At 42.8% G+C, this 23,234-nt stretch overlaps 2 protein-coding genes across 2 annotated transcripts in view; one reads left to right on the plus strand and one right to left on the minus strand.

The window, feature by feature from the left end:
• Nucleotides 1-19,254, plus strand: part of LOC110255288 (vomeronasal type-2 receptor 116-like) — a 31,959-nt gene extending 12,705 nt beyond the window's left edge. Inside the window, 5 exon segments of the mRNA XM_021081032.1 lie at nt 1,263-1,431; nt 8,439-8,441; nt 13,373-13,926; nt 13,928-14,392; nt 19,123-19,254. Of these exon segments, the coding sequence (XP_020936691.1) occupies nt 1,263-1,431; nt 8,439-8,441; nt 13,373-13,926; nt 13,928-14,392; nt 19,123-19,254 (1,323 nt within the window).
• Nucleotides 19,255-20,915: 1,661 nt separating this feature from the next.
• On the minus strand, nt 20,916-21,878 carry LOC100523780 (olfactory receptor 2AE1-like). The gene has a single exon (XM_003124327.3). It carries the CDS (start codon nt 21,876-21,878, stop codon nt 20,916-20,918), a length of 963 nt encoding a protein of 320 aa, XP_003124375.3.
• Nucleotides 21,879-23,234: the final 1,356 nt, after the last annotated feature.

Here is a 23,234-nt window from a genome sequence, read left to right on the forward strand (position 1 = left end):
GGCTGTGTATATATACCACATCTTCCTCATCTGATCATCTATCAGTGGACATTTGGGTTGTTTCCATGTCTTGGCTATTGTAAATAGTGCTGCAAAGATCATGCAGGTGCATGTGTCTTTTTTAAGGAAAGTTTTGTCTGGATAGATGCCCAAGAGTGGGACTTCTGGGTCATATGGTAGTTCTATGTATAGATTTCTACGGTACCTGCATACTGTTCTCCATAGTGGCTGTACCAGCTTGCATTACCACCAACAGTGCAGGAGGGTGAGTAAAGTGAACTTTGAAGAGATTACTAAGGACAGCTAGGTGGGGCTGAATGTGACTCTGTGGTCAAGATTTTCTGAATTTTGTCCCTAGATTTTTTTTGGTTCTCATGTTCTCAGGTACCTCCTCAATGAATGTCTGACAACAAAGTGCCCAGCCTGAGTTTAATACTATACTAGCTGGTTTAAATATCATATCTCATTAATTTATTTATGTATATATACACACACAGAAAATTATGTTACATAATATTTAAATATGTGTATCATATATATATATACATGCTGTAATTGTAGTTTAAGTTACTTTCATAGGTATTACCTCGTTTGATTTTTAATGAAGTAACTGCTTTTAAATTTAAAGTTGAAAAAGAATGAAAATCTTTGTGAAGTCCTGCAGCTAACAGATCACCTGTATCCCCTTGAGAATTCTGTCTTCCACTCTATTACATCCCCTCCAGTTCCACCCTCTTCTGAAGAGCATTCAGTTTAACAACAGTGCTGGGGATTGGGTATTTTTGGATCAGCTTAGAATCCCTGGGAAAGAATATGATATTCTCAACTTTTGGAACTGTCCTGATGGACTTGGCTTCAGGTGAAAGTAGGACAATCTTCCCCCCAGGCTCCAGGTGGTCCAGATGTTTCCATACATGAAGAGTTGATGGAGCAGGCCATTGGGTTTATTGATGATACATAGCTCTTTAGAACATCCTGGCCATGAGCCCTTGGTGATCTCTGCGTGCTCAATAGAAGTAGCACAGACTCCCACTTCCAACCCGATTAATGGTCTCAGCTCCCTCCACCTTGAATAGTTGTCCTCTCCTAGTACCTGACACATGGGGGGAAAATACATCTAATCAAGACTTTACCTCTAACATTCGGTAGAGTTAGCTTCATGCAGGAGAGAAAAGCATCCAGGCCAGGAAATGGATGGGCTGCTTTTTTAAAAACTCACACTTGTTGGTTGTCCCTGGAACATTCTGGGGACCCAGGACTAGATCACGTGTGCAGGTTTTAACAAGACTTTCCTCGGATTTCTTGAGACTCCTCACTGTGTGTGCAGCAGGAGCTGTGGCCCTGGATGGAGGCAAGCTCCCCAGTGGGGAAAGGCTGCCTGCTGCTTTGACTGCATGTGCTCCCCAGAGAAGGAGGTGTCCAATGCCACCAGTACTGATCTGGGGACTCTCCTCCTCACCCGCTCCACTCTATGCCTATTTGTCCCTGCAGATGGGAAGGACCTAGAATAGAACAGTATTATCCAAGGTCTTCTTTCATTTACTCAGTAATTTCACTCTTCAAGCTAGTAATCCTCCTTAGGAAAGAATGTTTCTTTCTTTGTTTTATTCTTACTCATCTTTGGGACCCTTAGCATGACCTTCTCAAGACCATATTTTCAAAAGATTGTCCCAAATAGACCTATGTTTGTTGTGACTGTACAAGGTAATATGTGTTAGTGTTAGTAGCTTGGTTTTCTTGTGTTTCTCTCAACCACACTCCAGTCACACTAAACATTGTATCTTATGCAGCTTCCTTTCTCCAGGGCCTGGCACCACTCATAACTCAAGGAAGTGTCCAGAAATCACTTGTGTGGTTTCACAGGTGGGAGAGCCTTGTGTATTCCTGCTGGGGGCCAGCATATACAATGGCCTGAGGACACATCCTGGTTTCCTGGTTGCTCACCCCTCCCTGAGATCTGCTAGGTCAGAGGCAGGACGGGAGGTAGATGGGGGAGTGACCATGAGGAACGGGGGCCTAATACAGAGATGTGGGGAGTCGTTGACATGACTTTGGGGTTCAGAAGAATTTCCACAAAGGATGCAAGTTTATTACTGAGTTGTCAAAGACATAAGCATGTTATTAGCTGAATGAAGGGAGGAAGATTTCCTTGGAGAAAATAATTAAAGTCGTATGTTTCTACCACCCTTTGAGGACTTGAAAAAATCTAATGTGGCTGGAAAAAAAAGCAAATTGGAAGGTAAAAGCGTGGCTCTTTTGTCTCATCTCATTGTTGAGAATTTAGCCAAATGAATAACTGCCTTTGTATGCAACAATGTATGCCTGCAACAGATATATATTGTCAGTTAGATGCACAGCCCATGTCCAAGGATGTAATGTGATCTGCAATTAGCATAGATTGGGAGAGTGAGTTATAGATACATACCTGCATACCTGCTTTTTTCCATTAAAAAATCTGTGTCAGTAGATATTATCAACATGACCATTTTACCATGAGAATATTTTTTAAAAGGTAAACCATGACTCCCCAAAATATGGAATACACATGTATCAAAGATTTTTATGGGACAAATACATTAGCATTTATATAATTTGTTCCAAGGCTTGTGGCAAAATGGGTTTATATTGTTCATCAATAAAGGCTTTTTTTTGCTTAGGGTCCCCCCTGAAGCATATGGAGTGCCCCATGCTAGGGGTCAAATTGGAGTTGCAGCTGCCAACCTACACTACATCCACAGCAACACAGGATCCAAGCCACACCTGCCACCTACACTTCAGCTCATAGCAACACAGGATCATTAACCCACTGAGCAAGACCAGGGATAAAACCTGCATCCTCATGGATACTAGTCAGGTTTGCTAGAACTGAGCCACAACAGAAACGCCAGTAAAAGCACTTTTGACAATAGGACATGAAGAGAACCATGTTAGAACACAATTGATAGGTCAGATAGAAAATGCCTATGAGCTACGATAAAACCATAAACTTTGGGATTATCTTTCTACTGGTTCATCAGATCTATACATCAAACTGCAACTTCATAGTGTTTGAGCTCTAATGAAATGGTAAATCCCAAAGTCAAACAGAAACCTTTTGCTGGAGAAATACCTAAGCCTTGCGTTGGCTTGGTAAATGATGCTGGGGTATGCCACCAAAAGCACTTGTCATCCTCTTGCCTTGTTTCCAGGTATTGAATAATTTCTTAACCAATTAATAAGATCAGACCCCTAGGAAGTGGAAGAGCCCAAATTTGAGTTCTTCTAACTCCAAATCTTATTCTCTTGCAAATAAACCGCACTGTACTTGAACATCCCCAGCCTAATGAGATCAGCAGAATGTAAAGAAAAGGGAAATAAAGTGTAAAATGAGGTTACAGACATAAAAAATAGGGCATGTTGGGGAGCTATGGAGTCAATAAGCCTTACACAGGCAAGGAATGCTACTCAGGGGAGATGAGTCAAGGCCAGTGTAGAGACAGGTGTTTACAATTAATCGTGTGGGAAAGGGAGGAAGTGACGTCCCAGGAAGAAGAGAACGTGTGTGTGAGGTTCACAGGTGTGAGGACACAGGGGCGTGTTGAGCTGAAGGGAGGTTTCCCTTAAGGTCTTTGTAGTCATGAAGGACCTCAAAGGGCTGCTCACCAAAAGGCCATGCGGTCCAGACAGGACCTGAGAATTCCGTGAAGCCTTCAGGAACCAGGTAATTTTCACTCACTGTGACCCATCCCATAATTTGTCCTAAAGAGGAAAGCTTATGAATTGTATTGTTTGCTTTTGTTTCGTATAATTGAATATAAACATCTTGCCAGTATTTGGACTATTTTGGACTCCATTCTCCAACTCTAAATTGAATGTTCCTTCAAATTTGTTGGTTTGAAAATATTTTAAAAGCCCTAATTGACTGCGATATGGTCTTTCTTTAATGAACATGATTAACTTATTCCAAAGGTTATTCCGATTTTATTAATAGTATTTTGTAAATGAGATTGGTGTATGGTTTCCCTTTTCATGATACAGTTCTGAAATTAAATCTTGATAAAATCCTCTGGAGAAAATGCGTCACAATACTGAAATGACTCTGAATCCTGATATTCTAAGGGAATGAGAGCTTTTCAAGAGAAAAGGTTGAGATGAACATGAAAACTAGCAAAAGGGTGCATGAGAGAATGAGCATAGGCTTTCAAATCAGACTACAGTGAGTAGGGCTAGGACTTCAGTAAGGGAGGTGAGGGGCAGGACATATACCTTCACAGAGGCGCCTGGGGTCAGGCAGGGGCAGGTCTGGTGCCTGAAAGAGAATCCAGCTTCAACTTCACCCCTTTGGGTGACCTATTTGCCTTGGCCTCATTAAGCCCCTCGGTCCTGAATCTACATCCCAGCCGTGCTCGCACCACCTCCATGATCTCAGGTGCCTTACATCAGCCTTTTAAGCCTCAATTATTTTCTTCTGCAAAGCGGTTGCTTCTATCTCTCTACCTCCCAAGGTTCTGTGAAAACCCAGTGAGAGATATTCTAGCAAGCACATTGCCTGGAGTGTCACAGCTGCACAGGGATGTTGGTTTCTTAAGCCTCCCTATTCTATGCTGGGGCAGGGTGGTAGGGAGTCCCTGTGGGAGCAATGGGTAGAATGTAGATAATTACAGAGCTCTTTCTTTCTTTCTTCAACCACATCGCTGGCATATGGAAGTTCCTGAGCTAGGGGTTGAATCGGAGCTGCACCTGCCAGCCTACACCACAGCCACAGCTGTGGCTGTGAGGGATCTGAGCCTCATCTGTGACCTACACAGCAGCTCATGGCAATGACAGATATTAACCCACTGTGCAAGGCCTGGAATTGAACTGACATACTCATAGATACTAGTGGGGTTCTTAACCTGCTGAGCCAAAATGGGAGCTCTGAATTAGAGACCTTTGTTTCATGGCTAGGAGTTTGTACTCCATCTAGAACAGTGGTTCTCACAGTGTCCTACGTGTACCAACAGCATCAGCATGACCTGGGAATGTGTTAGAAATGGAAATTCTGGGTTTCCCAGGCAGAAAGTCCACTGGGGGGCGGGATCCAGCAACCTGATTTAGCAAGCCTTCCATAGGATTCTAATGGGTGCTCATGTTGGGGAATCATGTTGTAGAAGAACTTGAGAGTAGTTGTGGCATTTGAATCAAGAAAGTAGTATCAAAGTATTGAAATAAGAGCAACGTTCAGAGCTGTGACGGAATAAATGATGGACGACAGGGACTCAAGGCAGAAGGCAGGGAACCTTATTAGGGAGATATTCTGTTAAAGCAACTGCTGAGTTACCCAAGTCTCAACAATAATAGTGAAAGTGACCATGCCTAGGAGAGAGGTTTGCAGTGGTGTGGATATAGCAGAAATACTATCAATGGGAAGCTTCTTAGTGAGGGTGTGTCTTGGTCCTCTCTAGATCTGCCAAGCCTGGGATATTAGCTGGGTTACAGCAGGCTGACAATAGATGCTTGCTTTTGAGTGAATGAACCCAGGGGATGTCCTACTCTGCTCATATTTAGGTGAAGCAGTTGATGTTCATTCATTCATTCTTTCTTTCTTTCTTGCCACTCCTGAAGGATATAGAAGTTCCTGGGCCAGGGGTCAAACCAGGGCCACAGCAGCAACCCAGATGAGCACAAGATAATTCCTGTCATTACAATTTCTTTTTTTTTTATTTTCCGACTGTACAGCAAGGGGGTCAGGTTATCCTTACATGTATACATTACAATTACATTTTTCCCCCACCCTTTCTTCTGTTGCAACATGAGTATCTAGACATAGTTCTCAGTGCTATTCAGCAGGATCTCCTTGTAAATCTATTCTAAGTTGTGTCTGATAAGCCCAAGATCCAGATCCCTCCCACTCCCTCCCCCTCCCATCAGGCAACCACAAGTCTCTTCTCCAAGTCCATGATTTTCTTTTCTGAGGAGATGTTCATTTGTGCTGGATATTAGATTCCAGTTATAAGTGATATCATATGATCGTATTTGTCTTTGTCTTTCTGGCTCATTTCACTCAGGATGAGATTCTCTAGTTCCATCCATGTTGCTGCAAATGGCATTATGTCATCCTTTTTTATGGCTGAGTAGTGTTCCATTGTGTATATATACCCCTTCCTCCGAATCCAATCATCTGTCGATGGACATTTGTGTTGTTTCCATGTCCTGGCTATTGTGAATAGTGCTGCAATGAACATGCGGGTGCATGTGTCTCTTTTAAGTAGAGTTTTGTCCGGATAAATGCCCAAGAGTGGGATTGCAGGGTCATATGGAAGTTCTATGTATAGATTTCTAAGGTATCTCCAAACTGTTCTCCATAGTGGCTGTACCAGTTTACATTCCCACCAGCAGTGCAGGAGGGTTCCCTTTTCTCCACAGCCCCTCCAGCACGTGTTATTTGTGGATTTATTAATGATGGCCATTCTGACTGGTGTGAGGTGGTATCTCATGGTAGTTTTGATTTGCATTTCTCTTATAATCAGCGATGTGGAGCATTTTTTCATGTGTTTGTTGGCCATCTGTATATCTTCTTTGGAGAAATGTCTATTCAGGTCTTTTGCCCATTTTTCCATTGATTGATTGGTTTTTTTGCTGTTGAGTTGCATAAGTTGCTTATATATTCTAGAGATTAAGCCCTTGTCCGTTGTATCATTTGAAACTATTTTCTCCCATTCTGTAAGTTGTCTTTTTGTTTTCTTTTGGGTTTCCTTTGCTGTGCAAAAGCTTTTCAGTTTGATGAGGTCCCATGGGTTTATTTTTGCTCTAATTTCTATTGCTTTGGGAGACTGACCTGAGAAAATATTCATGATGTTGATGTCAGAGAGTGTTTTGCCTATGTTTTCTTCTAGGAGTTTGATGGTGTCCTGTCGTATATTTAAGTCTTTCAGCCATTTGGAGTTTATTTTTGTGCATGGTGTGAGGGTGTGTTCTAGTTTCATTGCTTTGCATGCAGCTGTCCAGGTTTCCCAGCAATGCTTGCTGAATAGACTTTCTTTTTCCCATTTTATGTTCTTGCCTCCCTTGTCAAAGATTAATTGACCATAGGTGTCAGGGTTAATTTCCGGATTCTCTATTCTGTTCCATTGGTCTGTCTGTCTGTTTTGATACCAGTACCACACTGTTTTGATGACTGTGGCTTTGTAGTATTTCTTGCAGTCTGGGAGAGTTATGCCTCCTGCTTGGTTTTTGTTTCTCAGGATTGCTTTGGCGATTCTGGGTCTTTTGTTGTTCCATATAAATGTTTGGATTGTTTGTTCTAGTTCTGTGAACAATGTCATGGGTCATTTGATAGGGATTGCATTGAATCTGTAGATTGCTTTGGGTAGTATGGCCATTTTCACAATATTGATTTTTCCAATCCAGGAACATGGAATATCTTTCCATTTCTTTACATCTTCTTTGATTTCTTTGATTAAAGTTTTATAGTTCTCGGCATATAGGTCCTTTACCTCTTTGGTCAGGTGTATTCCGAGGTATTTGATTTTGTGTGGTACAATTTTAAAAGGTATCGTATTTTTGTATTCCTTTTCTAATGTTTCATTGCTGGTATACAGAAATGCAACTGACTTCTGAATGTTAATCTTATATCCTGCCACTTTGCTGAATTTATTAATCAGTTCAAGGAGTTTTGGGGTTGAGTCCTTAGGGTTTTCTAGGTATAGAATCATGTCATCTGCATACAGTGACAGTTTGATCTCTTATCTTCCTATATGGATGCCTTTTATTTCTTTTGTTTGTCTAATTGCTGTGGCTAAGACTTCCAAAATGATGTTGAAGAGCAGTGGTGAGAGTGGGCATCCCTGTCTTGTTCCAGATTTGAGTGAGAAGGCTTTCAGTTTTTCCCCATTGAGGATTATATTTGCTGTGGGTTTCTCATAAATGGCTTTGATTATATTCAGGAATGTTCCCTCTATACCCACTTTGGCGAGGGTCTTGATCATGAATGGATGTTGAACTTTGTCAAATGCTTTTTCTGCATCTATTGAGATGATCATATGATTTTTGACTTTTTTTTTGTTAATGTGGTGTATGATGTTGATTGATTTGCGTATGTTGAACCATCCTTGTGAACCTGGGATGAACCCAACCTGGTCATGGTGTATAATTTTTTTGATATGTTGTTGGATTCGGTTGGCTAAGATTTTGTTGAGAATTTTTGCATCTATATTCATCAATGATATTGGGCGATAGTTTTCTTTTTTGGTGGTATCTCTGCCTGGTTTTGGAATGAGGGTGATGGTGGCCTCATAGAATGTCTTTGGGAGTATTCCTTCTTCTTCAACCTTTTGAAAGAGTTTAAGGAGGATGGGCACCAGATCCTCTTTATATGTTTGATAGAATTCACCTGTGAAGCCATCTGGTCCTGGACTTTTATTTGTAGGGAGTGATTTTATGACCTCTTCAATTTCATTTCTAGTGATCGGTCTGTTCAGTTGGTCTGTTTCTGCTTGATTCAGTTTTGGCAGGCTGTAAGATTCTAGAAAATTGTCCATTTCTTCCAGATTGTCAAACTTATTGCCATATAGTTGTTCATAGTATTCTCTTATGGTTTTTTGTATTTCTGCTGTATCCGTTGTGATTTCTCCTTTTTCATTTATAATTTTGGTGATTTGGGTTCTTTCTCTCCTCTTTTTAGTGAGTCTGGCCAGGGGTTTATCAATTTTGTTCACCTTTTCAAAGAACCAGCTCTTGGTTTTATTAATTTTCTCTATTGTTTTTTGAGTCTCTATTTTATTGATTTCTTCTTTGATCTTTATAATTTCCTTCCTTCTGCTGACTTTAGGACTTTTTTGTTCTTCTTTTTCTAATTCATTTAGGTGGAGGGTTAAGTTGTCAATTTGGGATCTTTCTTCTTTTTTGAGAAAGGCCTGGATTGCTATAAATTTCCCTCTGAGCACTGCTTTCGCAGCATCCCATAGATTTTGAGAGGTTGTGTCTTCATTATCATTTGTTTCAAGGTAGTTTTTAATTTCCTTCTTGATTTCCTCATTGACCCATTGGTTTTTTAGTAGCATGTTGTTGAGTCTCCATGGAGTAGGTTTTTTCTCTTTGCTTTTCCCATGGTTGATTTCTAATTTCATGGCATTGTGGTCAGAGAGGATACTTGAGATAATTTCTACGCTCCTAAATTTATTGAGATTCGCTTTATGTCCCAATATGTGGTCGATTCTTGAGAATGTTCCATGAGCATTTGAGAAGAATGTGTATTCTGCTTTTTTTGGATGTAGTGTCCTGAAGATATCAATGAAGTCTAACTTTTCTATTGTTTCCTTTAGGATCTCTGTTGCTTTATTGGTTTTCTGTCTAGAGGATCTGTCCATTGATGTGAGGGGGGTATTTAGGTCTCCTACTATGATTGTATTCTCATCCATATCTCCCTTTATGTCTGTTAATATTTGTTGTATGTATCTGGGTGCTCCTATGTTTGGGGCATATATGTTGATGATAGAAACATCCTCTCCTTGGATGGATCCCTCAATCATTAAATAGTGTCCTTCTTTGTCCTTCTTTATGTTTTTTGTTTTAAAGTCTATTTTGTCTGATATGAGACAATCATATCATTTGCGACTCCTGCTTTTCTGTCATGTCTATTGGCATGAAATACTTTTCCCCAGCCTTTCACTTTCAATCTATATGTATCTTTTGTCCTAAGGTGAGTTTCTTGTAGGCAGCATATTGAAGGTTTTTGCCTTTTTATCCACTCAGCCATTCTGTGTCTTTTGATTGGGGCATTCAGTCCATTGACATTTAAGGTGATAATTGATAGATGATTATTTATGGCCATTTGAACCTCGGGTTCCAGTTGATTCTATGGTTCTCCATTCTTCCTTTTTTTTTTTTTTTTTGGTTGGATGGTCTCCTGTTATTATCTGCTTGAGTGTATTTATTTTTCATTTTTTGCAAATGCAATATTTGGTTTTGGCTTGTGGTTGCACTGTTTTTAAAGTATGCTAACCCCTTCCCATAATTGTGTGTTTTAGCCTGATGGTCCTGTAAGTTCAAACACTTCATTACTATATTAAAATTAAGAAGAGAGACATACAAACACACAAAAAGGGTTATTTACCTCCTAACATCCCTTGCCCACATTTTATGGTTTTGATGACTCTTTTTTATTTTTTTCTTTTTAATTTTATTTTGTTTGAAGCATGTTCATGATTAAATCTGTATGCTGGCTTATTTGAGTGACTGCTCTCTGATTGCGGTTTCCTCAGTCCTAGTTCTTCCTCTTCTTCTTCTTTTTTTTTCTTTTCTTTTTTCTTCCCTTTCCTTCCTTTCATTTTGGTTTAGAGAAGCCCTTTCAATATTTCCTTTAACCTGGGTCTTGTGTTGCTGTATTCTTTAAGTTTTTGTTTGTTGGGGAAATTTTTTATTTCCCCTTCTATTTTAAATGATATTCTTGCTGGATAGAGTATTCTAGGTTGCATATTTTTTCCTTTTAGCACTTGAAATATCTCTTGCCTTTCCCTCCTGGCCTGTAGTGTTTCTGTAGAGAAATCAGCTGATATTCTTATGGGGGTTCCCTTGTAGGTAACATTCTGGTTTTCTCTTGCTGCCTTTAGGATCCTCTCTCTATCACTAACTTTTGCCATTTTTATTATGATGTGTCTTGGTGTGGGTCTGTTTGGGTTCAGTTTGTTTGGGGCCCTCTGTGCTTCTTGTATCTTGAATCCAGTATCCTTTAGACTTGGGAAGTTTCCATCGATAATTTCATCAAATATATTTTCCATCCCCTTATCTTTTTCTACTCCTTCTGGAATTCCTATTATGCGTAGATTGGCCCGCTTTATATTATCCCATAGGTCTCTTATACTGCTTTCCAGTTTTTTGATTCGGTTTTCTGTCTGTTGACCGGATTGAGTGATTTCCATTATTCTATCTTCCATATCACTGATTCGTTCTTCTGCATTATTCATTCTGGTTTTTACTGCCCCTAGTTCAGTTTGCATCTCTGCAAATGAATGTTCTAGTTTTTCTTGGCTCCTCCTTATATTTTCTAGCTCCTTTCTGAGGGTATCTGCATTACTGTTCATATCTTCTCTTAATTCCTTCAGTATTTTCACTATTTCTCTTTTGAACTCCAGGTCTGTCAGAGTGCAGAGATCTGTTTCATTGTTGACTGTTTTAGGTGAGTTCTCCTGTTGGTTTGACTGGGGGTGGTTCCTCAGCTTCTTCATCTTGCTTGTTGTTTTCTTTCTCCTGAGGGAGTTGTACTCTCCTTGATCGGGCAGTGTTTGCCTTGTCACTGCTGTGGAATATTTCCTGAGGGCTGGCGTTGTTGGTCAATCTTTTTTGAGGCAGTGTGGCTTTTCTGGAGTGTTGATGGGGCTAACAGTGTTTCTTTGAAGCAAAGGAGGACTTCCTGAGGGCAGACAGGACTGGGAGGTCCACCCCACGATGGTAGCAGATTTCACTTGGTCATGCAGAGCTTGCTCTGGTGTTTTTAGGCTGTGGGGTTCTTGCAGGGGGTTGGCGGTGTTGGGCAGCTGCTCCTCAGGAGTGCAGCACCCCCTGGGGGCTGGAGCAGCTATCTCTGTCACTGAGAACCTAAGAGGGTCTTCCCTAGGGCAGCCCAACTCAGAAGGATAGCCTGAGAATGTAGGCGGATCTTTTCACAGTCTGGCCGAGCTTGTTGCAGCTTTTCTGGGCGGCAGGGGGTCCTCCAAGGGGTTGGTGGTGCTGAGCAGTTATTTCACGGGTGTGGGGTACCCCCTGGGGTTTTGGGCGGGTAGCAGGGCCATTGGAGACCCAAGAGGCTCCTCCCCAGGGCAGCCCGACTCAGAAAAACCGTCTGAGATCTTTTCCCGACTCGGCCAGGCTTGTTGCAGCTTTTCTGGGCTGCAGGGGGTCCTGCCTGGAGCTACCAGTCCTATGCAGCTGGTCCACTAGAGCATCCCCTGGGGGCTTGGGCAGGTAGCAGGGCCGTTGGAAACCCAAGAGTCTTCTCCCCGGGGCAACCCGACTCAGAAAAACCGTCCGAGAATTAGGTCGATCTATTCACAGCCTGGCTAAACTTGTTCTAGCTTTTCTGGGCTGCAGGCCTTTTCTCGGGGGCTGGTGGTGTTTGGTGCTGCTCTGCAGAAGTGTAGCCCCTCCAAAGGGCAAGCAGGCTTGTGCAGGGACAGCCCCTGTGGTGGTAGGCTTCAGGCAATTGTTGAGGCCAGCCCTCCTGGATGGCAGGCAGCCCCAGGTCCGGTGAGAGCGTAGGGGGTGGTGGGGGTGGGGGGAGGGGATGCACTGGGAAGCACAGCTTTCAGCTAGCTAGCGGGCCTGTAAGCTTGCTGTGGCATGGGGGGTATTCTATGGGGACCCACTACTTCTTCTCTCCCCTCCCCAGCACGGCTGCAGACCAGGCTCTTCTCCCAGGTTCCCTCTGATGCGGCTTTCCACTTCCCTGCTCCTAGAGTATTGTTCCCTTCCTCTGCGACAGCTTTGTTTTCTAGTCTCCCAGGCAGTCTCTGCCCCGTCAAATGGTTTAGAGACCTCCCAAGCAGTTTCCGCTCTGCCCCGCCCCCCCAGCCCGGGGACTAACCTCTGGAGCCAAGGTCTCGGTGCCCAGCCCCCCCCCCCATGTGTCCCCCGGCCCTTTCTCGGGGACTAACCTTCAGCGGCGAGGTCTCGGTGCCCAGCCCCCACCCAGGCGTTCCCCGGCCCTTTCCCGGGGACTAACCTCTGGAGCCGAGGATTCGGTGCCCAGCCCCCAACCAAGTGTCTCAATTTTTGGTGACTGTGCCCGTAGTTCAGATGGTCCGTTGGGTTCTTGATCGGCTTTTCCGTACTCCAACTTACTGCTACACTCTTCTCTGCATCTGGAGATTCCTCCGGTTCGTTTGATCTTCCCCCCGGTAGGTGACTTTCCAGGGTGCGGGATCCCTTTCTCCTCCGCAGTTCCCTTTCGGGAGCGCCCGTCCCGCTCGGATTCACCTTCTCTCACTCTCCTCTTTTCTCCCGTTCTGCCCAATAATGTCACGAACTTCTTGCCGTTATTGGAGTTGAGGTTCCTCTGCCAGCAATTGGTTGCTGTTCTCTGCGAGTCATTTCTTCTGTAGATGTGCTTTTTTTGTTGTGTTTGTGGGAGAGGGCGAGCGTGTCCCCCTACTCCTCTGCCATCTTGTCCTCTCTCCCACAATTTCAAAGAAAAAAAAAAAACTTGTTCTCTGGCAGATGAACATCAATAAAACAGATGTTAGGGCTCCTTGGTCTTTGATAGACCAAGCGAACCTGGACATCGTGACCTTGGAATTTTTCTCTCTGTGCTGTTCCTTTTTTTGCTGTTGAATTAGAGTCATCTGGGTAAATGTGAGTATGTGAAGAGCTCATGAGAATCACTGAACCCACGGTAATGGCACGTTGCTTTTCTTGCCAGATATGAAGCAATGTGTGAGGTGTGCAGAGGATCAGTACCCTAATAGTGACCAAGACCATTGCCTCTCAAAGGTGGTGACCTTCCTGGCCTGTGGAGATCCTCTGGGGATGGTCCTGGCCTGCACAGCCCTTGGTCTGCCTGTGCTCACAGCTGGGGCTCTTGGGGTCTTTGTGAAGCACAGGGACACCCCCATAGTCAAAGCTAATAACCAGGCTCTCAGCTACATCCTGCTCATCTCCCTCATCCTGTACTGCCTCTGCTCCTTCCTCTTCCTTGGCCGTCCCAACACTGCCACCTGCCTCCTCCAGCAAATGCCCTTTGGGCTCATCTTCACTGTGGCTGTTTCCACCACTTTGGCTAAAACCATCACTGTGGTCCTGGCTTTCAAGGTCACAACCCCAGGGAGAACAATGTGGCAGTGGTTGCTCTCAGGGACCCCCAGTGCCCTCATTGCCATCTGCTTCTTGATTCAAGGGACTTTCTGTGCAGTCTGGTTGGGGACCTCTCCCCCTTTCATGGACATAGATGCACATTTGGAGCCTGCCCCCGCCCTCCCCGACTGTCATGTGCAACAAGGGCTCTGCCATGATGTTGTATCTTTCCTTAGGATACTGGGTTTCCTTGGCTCTCTTGAGCTTCTCCTTGGCTTTCCTGACCAGGAAGCTGCCCAACACTTTCAAAGAAGCCAGGTGGCTGACATCCAGCATGCTGTTGTTCTGTAGTGTCTGGATCGCATTCCTCCCTGTGTACAATAGCTCCAAAGGGAAGGTCACGGTGGTGGTGGAGGTCTTTTGCATCTTGGCTTCCAGTGCTGGGTTACTGGGGTACATCTTTGTTCCCAGGTGCTGCCATATTCTCCTCAAGTCAGAGAGGAATACCCTGACTAAACTAAGGGGTAAAAACCAACTCTGGGGGAAAATAAATATTCTAGGAGGTGCATGTGTGTGTTACCTAAGACAATTAGAAAGCTTGAAAATTAAAGAAAACCCTGAAGAGTTGTCTCCCCACACCTTGCCATGGGTACCTGTCTGTTCTGGCATCATTTTCCCCCTTGATTTGGAATGCCCTGGTCATGTTCATTGCATCCCTGGATATAAATCTCTGTTCTGCACTAACTCTTCTTTCACTGATTCTTTTCTTGAATGAATAGCCTTTTCTTTTCACTTCCTAGATTTCATAGCATGTCCTGACAGCTGATAACAGCTATATTTTGGTATTGCTGTTTTGCAGTTAGTTTGTTTACTCATAATAATTTCCTCTTAAAGTTTTGAAAGGTCTTGGCAAGTTCCATAATACACAGGATAGCATTTGGGTTGGAATTGTTTTGATTTTGTAGATGAATTTGAAGAAGGACTGACTTCTTTGTGGTAAAGTTTCCCATTCAGGAATGCATGTTAACTCTCCATTTATCCTAGCCTTTTCATTTTATTTATTAATGCTTTATTATATTTATTATATTAATGAGTCATCTCTAGTTATTTTGGTTGTTAAGTAATGTATAATTTGTTCTTTTTTTTTTTTTTTTTTTTTTTTTTTTTTTTTTTTTTGTCTTTTTGCTATTTCTTGGGCCGCTCCCGCGGCATATGGAGGTTCCCAGGCTAGGGGTCGAATCGGAGCTGTAGCTGCCAGCCTACGCCAGAGCCACAGCAACGCAGGATCCGAGCCGCGTCTGCGACCTACACCACAACTCACGGCAACGCCGGAACCTTGACCCACTGAGCAAGGGCAGGGACCGAACCCGCAACCTCATGGTTCCTAGTCGGATTCGTCAACCACTGCGCCACGACGGGAACTCCTAATTTGTTCTTTTTTGAGCTTACTAGTGGACTCCTATTAATTGTAAGTTGATTCGAAAGATCCTAGGATTCTTAGGATTCTAAGACGTGGATAATAATACAAGGTTTTTTCTACTCTAGATACTTATTTCATTCCAGTTGCGTTGATGAGAGCCTTTGACACTCTGCTTAATAGTAGTCGTAACTGTGAGCTTTGTGTTCTTGGATTGGTGGAAATACTCCTTATTTTTTTTCACTAAGGTATATATTTGTGGTTTTTGATCACATCTTCTTTTTAATGGAAATAAGTACCTCATTAATGACGCGGGTGCCCTTTCTTCAATGCACATTGTTTTTACATAATTATTTAAGTTGTGATAAAATATACGTAAAATTTCCATCTTAACCATTTTAAAGTGTACATTGCAGTAGTAAGTATATTCGCAAGATAGTGCAAACAAATCCCAGAACTCTTTTCATCATCTCAAAATAAAACTGTAAACATGAAACACTTCCCCATCCCCTGCCTCCATCATTCTACTTTCTTTCTCTATGAATTCCTCGAGGTACCTCATAGAAGTAGAATCATAAACTCTCTGTCTTTTGATGAATAGTTTATTTCACTTGGAATAATGTCCGTCAGGTCCATCCACATGTCACATGTGTCAGAATTTTCTTCCCTTTTCAGGCTGAATGATAATCCTTTGTACATATATGAACCACCTTTTGTTTATCCATTAATTCATCAATGGGCACTTGAGTTGCTTCCACTTTTAGGCTCTTGTGAATTATGCTGCTATGAACAAACCTGTACAAATATGTCTTTGAAGTCCTGCTTTCAATTCTTTTGGGCACATACCCAGAAGTGGAATTTCTGGATCACAGGATAATTCTCTTTTTAAGTTTTTGAGGAACCACCAAAGTGTCTGCTCTAATGGCCGCACCATTTTACATTCCCACCAACAGTGCAGAAGCTTTGCAGTTTCTCCACATCCCTACCCACACTTGCTCCTCTCGGCTTTTTTAAGAAAATTCATCTCGATAAGCATGTGGTGGCATCTAATTGTGTTAACAGCGGTTCGTTTTGATTAAGGAGTGAGATTTAGTTTTCTTGTTTTAATAGATAGAAATGACACACAACATTGTATCATTCCAAGTATAGAACATAATTTGCTGTGTTGTATAATCTACCATGATTACCACAATAAGTTTAATTCACCTCACAATTTACAACATTTTTCTTACTGTAAGAACTTCTGAAATCTATTCTCTTAGCAACTTTTGAATATACAGTTCTCTATTATTAACTATGGTTGCCATGCCATACATTAAATGCTTCAAACTCATTGACCTTGCAGCTGGAGGTTTTTGCCTTGTAATTACCTTCACCCATTGCCCTCACCCCCAGGGCCAACTCTGGCAGTCACTGATCTGTTCTCTGTATGTAAAAGTCAAGAGTGCTCTTGTAGTGCAGCAGCTTTGGAATCCAGCCTTGTCACTCTGGTGGCTTAGTTCACTGCTGGGGCATGGGTTCTACTCTCACTTAGGAACTTACACATGCCACAAGTGCAGCCAAAGAAATAAAAAAGATAAAAGCTGAGAGGGTTTTTTTGGTTCCATACATGTGATATCATGGAATATTTGTCTTTCTCCATCTGACTTATTTCACTCACCATAATGCCTTCACAGTCCATCCATGTTGTCACATGTGACAACAGTTGCTAATTTTTTATGGTTAAATAATATTCCACTGGGTATATGTGCCACATTTTTTTATCCAGTCATCAGTAGATAGATACTTAGGTTGTTTCCCTGTCTTGGATGTTACAAATAATACTGCTATCAACATGGGCAGCAGATACATTGTTCAAGACAGTGATTTCACTTCCTTGAATACATACGGAGGGATGGAATTGCTAGGTCATATTGTGGGTGTATTTTCAGTTGAGGAATACTCAGACTCTTTTCAATAGTACCTTTACCAATTGAAATCCCACCAAGAGCGCACAAGTGTTCCCTTTTCCCCACATCCCCCCACCCCAGCACTTATCTCTTTTCCCTTTGATAAGAGCCATTCTAACAGATGTGAGGTGATATATCATTGTGGTTTTGTCTTGTATTTCCCCGATGATTAGTAATGTTGAGCACATTTTCACATTTCTCATGGCTGCATGGGTGTCTTTGGAAAAATGTCTAGTCATGTCCACTGTCCAATATTAGCTCTGATTGTTTGCTTTTTTATGATTGAGTTCTACGAGTTTCTCATATATTTTTGATATGAAACCTATATCAGATATATGATTTACAAATATTTCTCTCATGCTCTAGGTTGTTCTTTTTTTTTTTTTTTTCTTTAAGGCTACACTCACAGTGTATGGAAGTTCCCAGGCTAGGGGTCAAATCAGTGCCATAGCTGTCAGCCTACACCACAGCCACAGCAACACAGGATCCAAGCCCTGTCTGCAACATACACCACAGTTCACGACAACAGTCGATCCTTAATTCACTGAGGGAGACCATGGATTGAACCTGTGTATCCTCATGGATACTAGTCGGATTCATTTCTACTGAACAATGATGGGAATGCCCTCTTTTTTTATGGTTTCCTTTGCTGTGGAAAGCTTCTGCTTTTTAGTTTGATGTAGTCCCACTTACTTATGCTTGCTTTCGTTGTTTCTTCTTTTTCATGTCTTATTCAAAACATAGTGCCAAGACTGATGTCACGGAGCTTATCCCACATATTTTCTTCTAGAAGTTTATCATTATGGGTCTTACTTTCAATACATTAAGTCAATGTGAGATGATTTTTCTTAAATTATACCTCAGATGATTAATGACATTGAGCATCATTTTCATTTGCTTGTTGGCCATTTGTATAACATGTTTGGGAAAATGTCTGTGCGAGTCCTTTGCCTTTTTTGGTAGGGGGGATGGATGAATTCAAGTGTGGCACATGGAATTTCCCAGGCTAGGGGTTGAAACAGAGCTGCAGATGCTGGCCTATGCTGCAGCCACAGCACTGCCAGATCTGAGCCATGTCTCCAACCTACATCAGAGCTCATGGCAATGCCGGATCCTTAACCCACTGAGCGAGGCCAAGGATACACCCCACATCCTCATGGATACTAGTCGAGTTCACTTCTGCTAGGGTCCAAAGGGAACTCCCTTTGACCATTTTTCATTGGGAATAATTAAATTATTGCCATTGTCTTTGAATTGTATGCATTCTTTACATAATCTGGATATTCCTCTCTTTCCATAAAGTTTCCCCTGTGTTTTCTGCTAAGGGTTTTACAGTTATACCTCTTACATTTAGGCTTTCGATACATTTTAACTTATTGGTTGGATGGCATAAGGTAAGGGTCCAACTTCTTTGTTTTGTATGTGGCTTTCTGGTTTTCCTAGCACAATTTATTGAACAAACTGTCCTTTTCCCATTGAATGATCTTGGGTATCCTCGATGATAATTACCTGGACATACATGCGACGTTTTTCTTCTGAGGTCTCTATTCTACTCCATTGCTCTATACATCCATACTTATGGTGGTATCACACTGTTTGGATTCCCGTAACTTTGTAATAAGTTTCAAAATAAGTATGCAGGAGTCTTCTGGTTTTAGTATTTCCAGAATTGTGTTAGCTACTTAGATCCCTTGATTTCCATGTGAATTTTAAGGTAGGTTTTTCTATTTCTGAAAAAATGCCATTGAGATTTAGACAGTGATTGTATTGACTCTGGAGATCACTTTGGGTAATAACGCAGTCTTAGCAATATTAAGTCTTCTAATCTATGAACACAGGAGATCTTTCCATTTATTTATTTCGCTTTAAATTATTTCATCACTTTTGTAGTTTGTGGTGTGCAATTCTTTCACTTCCTTGGATAAGTTCATTCCTAAATATTTCATTCCATTTGATTTCTATGGTAGGTGGAATGAAATTGTACCCTTACCTTATACCATATACACAATTTAGCGGAAAACGTATCAACAACTTAATGTAAGAGCTCAAAGTATAAAACGCTTAGAAGAAAATATAGAGGGAAGCTTCATAACACTGCACTTGCCATCACTTCTTGGATATGACCCCAAAACCACAGGCAACTAAACTAAAGATACATAAATGGGAATATATCAGAACTTTAAAACTTGGGTTCATTAAATGACAGAATCAACAGAGTGAAAGGCAGCCTGAGGGATGACAGAGAATATTTGTAACTGCTATATAAAATAAAGGGTGAATAGGAGTTCCCGCTGTGGTGCAGCATGATGGGTGGTGTCTCTCTAGGGCCAGGTGGCAGGTTCATAGGTTCAATCTACCCCAAGCACAGCGAGTTAAAGGTTTTGGCCACCCCCAGCTTTGGCATAGATTGCAACTGCAGTTCAGGTCTCTTCCCTGGTCCAGGAACCCCATATTCCTTGGGGTGTCCAAAAAAAAGAGAAAATATGTAAGGGGTTACTATGCAGAATAGATCAAATGATTACAACTATGTAGAGTTATATCTCTTCTCAAGAGGGCAGTGGGATATAACACTGTCCTCTTTCTTTTTGGCAGATAACAGCATTACATAAGTAAGCACCCATTTGTTTAGCTTAGGTGGTTTCATTCTGAACTAATCTTATAGCATTGCTGACAAGGCCCTAGTTGTGTGTGGAGAGAGAGAGGTAGCAGAGGAAAAACCAACTCTCTCTAAGTGGGATTGGGGCACCTAGCAGTTTGTACAACACACTTATGCCTTCAGAAACAGGGTGGGCATCATTTCTGTGAAAATGAAGTCTCCTTGATTGCGGCATGTTTCAAGGCAAACAGAACCTGAGAGCTTGTGGGAAAGAGAGCACCAGCTCATGACGAAGAGCCCGTCCTAGCCCATCATCTTGAGGATGCCAAAAGGGTCTTTCTCAAAGGGAAAATACCTTCTTGTCGAAGAAAGCATGACCTTGCTTGCAACCACTGTGTTATTCTTCTGAAGATGGTGTCTGGGCTGAACAAAACTTTCAGGTGATAGAAGACGCAAGATGGAGAAATGTGCCCATCACCTGGGCATCCCTCAGCCCACCAGACTCCAGGACAACTCACGGAGATGTCAGATCGCTTTATTTACATGGGATTCATATCAGATTATCTCAGAAAATGAGTCTTATCAAGCAATCTATTATTTATTTGTGTAATTTCTTCCCTCTCTTATTTGAATATCCTTAAGTCAGGTGAGATAGTGAGACACGTCTTGGCCCTTTTCTTCTATTAATCCACGCAACAAAGTGTAATTATTTCATGTCATGTTGGTTCCTGGCTTGAATGAGAAATTGCAAACAAAGTGGAGCCCTTGCCCTCCTGAAATGCTCATTCTAATAAAGCAGACAGTGAGTAGAATCTATTTCGCAAATCATGGAAATAAAAGTACAAGGTAGAATCATGGGACACAGAATGAAGATGCTGCTTTACATAGGGCATGTTTGGACAAGGACACTTTTAAAATGAGATCCAAAAGGAATTAGCGGCTAGAACGCTCAAGACTTGACTTTGGTCTTCTCAGTTTCCAGAACTGTGAGAAATGAATAAAGCCACCCAGTCCATGGTATTTTTGTTAGGGCAGCTGGAATGGACTAAGGTAGTTCTCTATAGTGCCTAGCCACCTGAGAGAGGTTAGAATACTGGAAATGTTTGTTCATCACTAACTTGTTGCAGTAGTCATCAGGGATGGGGTCCCTAGAAAAATCTTTGAAATTTACTAAGGGCAATTTAGGGATCTTTTACCATTTGATGCACACTCAGGGCAACCGCACTTTTGGGTTTTGAGTGATCATCTCTCTCCCCAGCACTCTCCTCAGAGCCTTTGCCACGTCCTTATTTCGGAGAGTGTATATCAGAGGATTCAGGGTTGGGGTAACGATGCTGTAGAACACGGAACCCACTTTGTCTTGCAATGGGGTGCGCTGGGACCTGGGCCTCATGTAGGAGAAGATGCAGGCGCCAAACCAGAAGGAAACCACAGTGAGGTGAGAGCTACAGGTGGCAAAGGCATTCCTCTTACCCCCAGCTGAACGCATGCAAATAACACTGCGGAGGATGAAGACGTAGGATGCAGAAATCAGGACGATGGGGAGCAGGAGCAGGAGGATGCTGCTGATGTACACTGTGGATTCATACACAGTGATGTCTCCACACACCAACTGCACAACTGCTGGAAACTCACAGTAGAAGTGGTGGATGTTCCGGTGCCCACAGAAAGGGAAGTGCATCAAGATTGCTGTGTGAATGAGGGAGTTTACTGATGCTCCCAACCAAGACATAACAGCCATCATCTGTCCCACCTTTCTGTTCATGAGAACGGCATAACGCAGTGGGTGACAGATGGCCACATAGCGGTCATAGGACATGAAAGTTAGGAGAAGACACTCAGCTCCACCCAGAGACAAAAAGAGGAAGTGCTGGGTGGCACAGCCCACAAAGGAGATGGACTTGGTGCCAGAGAGGTAGTTGATGGCCATCTTGGGGATGGTGGTGGAGACATGCATCAGATCCATGAGGGAGAGCTGGCTGAGCAGGACGTACATGGGGGTGTGAAGCCGGGGGTCGGCACAGATGAGGAGGATGGTGAGGGTGTTTCCACTCACCGCAATCAGGAAGACCACCATGGTCAAGGAGAAGAGGAAAGCGTGGGCCGGGGAGTCATCAAAGAGCCCTTCCAGGATGAAGTCAGCCAGGGAGGAGGTCTGATTCCTCTGCCGCATCTCTCCTTTCTCTGCCCTGGAAAATAGGCATTGCGACCAAAGTCCTAATGGAAAGAGTTTCCTCGTTAAGGAATAATTATGTAGACACACACATATATGTATATACTCATTGTCTTTTATAAGTATAAATATGTGTACATGTTTTTCATGTATACTTGAGTTTTACATGAAAACTATTGTAGGAGTTCCCATCGTGGCTCAGTGGTTAACGAATCCGACTAGGAATATGAGGTTGCGGGTTCGATCCCTGGCCTTGCTCAGTGGGTTAAGGATCTGGCATTGCCATGAGCTGTGGTGTAGGTTGCAGACGCAGCTCAATCCCATGTTGCTGTGGCTCTGGCATGGGCTGGCAGCTACAGCTCCAATTGGACCCCTAACCTGGGAACCTCCATATGCTGCAGGAGTGGCCCAAGCAATGGCAAAAAGACAAAAAAAAAAAAGAGAGAAGATAAATATTGTAAATATATTTATATATGTCAGTCAAGGTTTAACCAGAGGAGCCGAACCACTGGGACAGGTAGAAAACATGTATGTACACGTTTAATGGATTGTACAGAAAGTTGGCATTTCTTGACTCTCGGCTACGTAAGCTGTCTATGGAAGGCTAATGGACTGGTGTGGGAAATTGCAGTCCTCGGGGCAAGCCATCAGTTAGAAAAGATGGATATAAGGTGTAGTGAGACAGTTCTCTTGTGGCCCAGTGGGTTAAGTATCCAGCGATGTGACTGCAGTGACTCTGGTTATTGGAGTGATGCGTGTTCAATCCCTGGCCTGGGAACATCCCCAGGCAGTGGCTGCAGCTGAAAATAAAATATGATGGATGAAGGTCAGGCTGGAACCACAAACATGACAGGTAATCCCACAAGGGCAGGCTGAAACCCAGGTCCCCTCTTGCTTCTGGACTAGGTGGCAGGTTCTCTTGCCCAAGCTGAGGCCCTAGATCATGAGGCTACACACACACACACACACACACACACACACACTCCTGTCCCAGAAATCGGAGCATCTAAGGCAGGAACAGGGGAAGGTAGAGTAACTGCAGGCCTACAGCCACCTCCCACAAGGGAGGTGAGTCAGCAGAAGAGCAGCAGTGTTGTCAATGATAAGAATGGCTGCTCCCCTTCTTGCCTGGAAATACTCCCGAGCATCTCTCCTGGGCCCACCTTAACCTGACACTCGCAAGAGAGGTGTTATCACAACACCACCAGACTGGATCTCCTGTCAAGTTGGCACATGTGCACATCTCCTTAAAACACACGTGATCCCACAATGAACATAACAAAGTCATCCTTCTGCCTAATAGAACAATCCTGCATACAACCAAACACATGCAAGCCGTCAAGAAAAACAGGGAAG

This window comes from Sus scrofa, unplaced genomic scaffold, assembly GCF_000003025.6.
Source record: "Sus scrofa isolate TJ Tabasco breed Duroc unplaced genomic scaffold, Sscrofa11.1 Contig1202, whole genome shotgun sequence".
In the NCBI taxonomy this organism is placed as follows: domain Eukaryota; kingdom Metazoa; phylum Chordata; class Mammalia; order Artiodactyla; family Suidae; genus Sus; species Sus scrofa.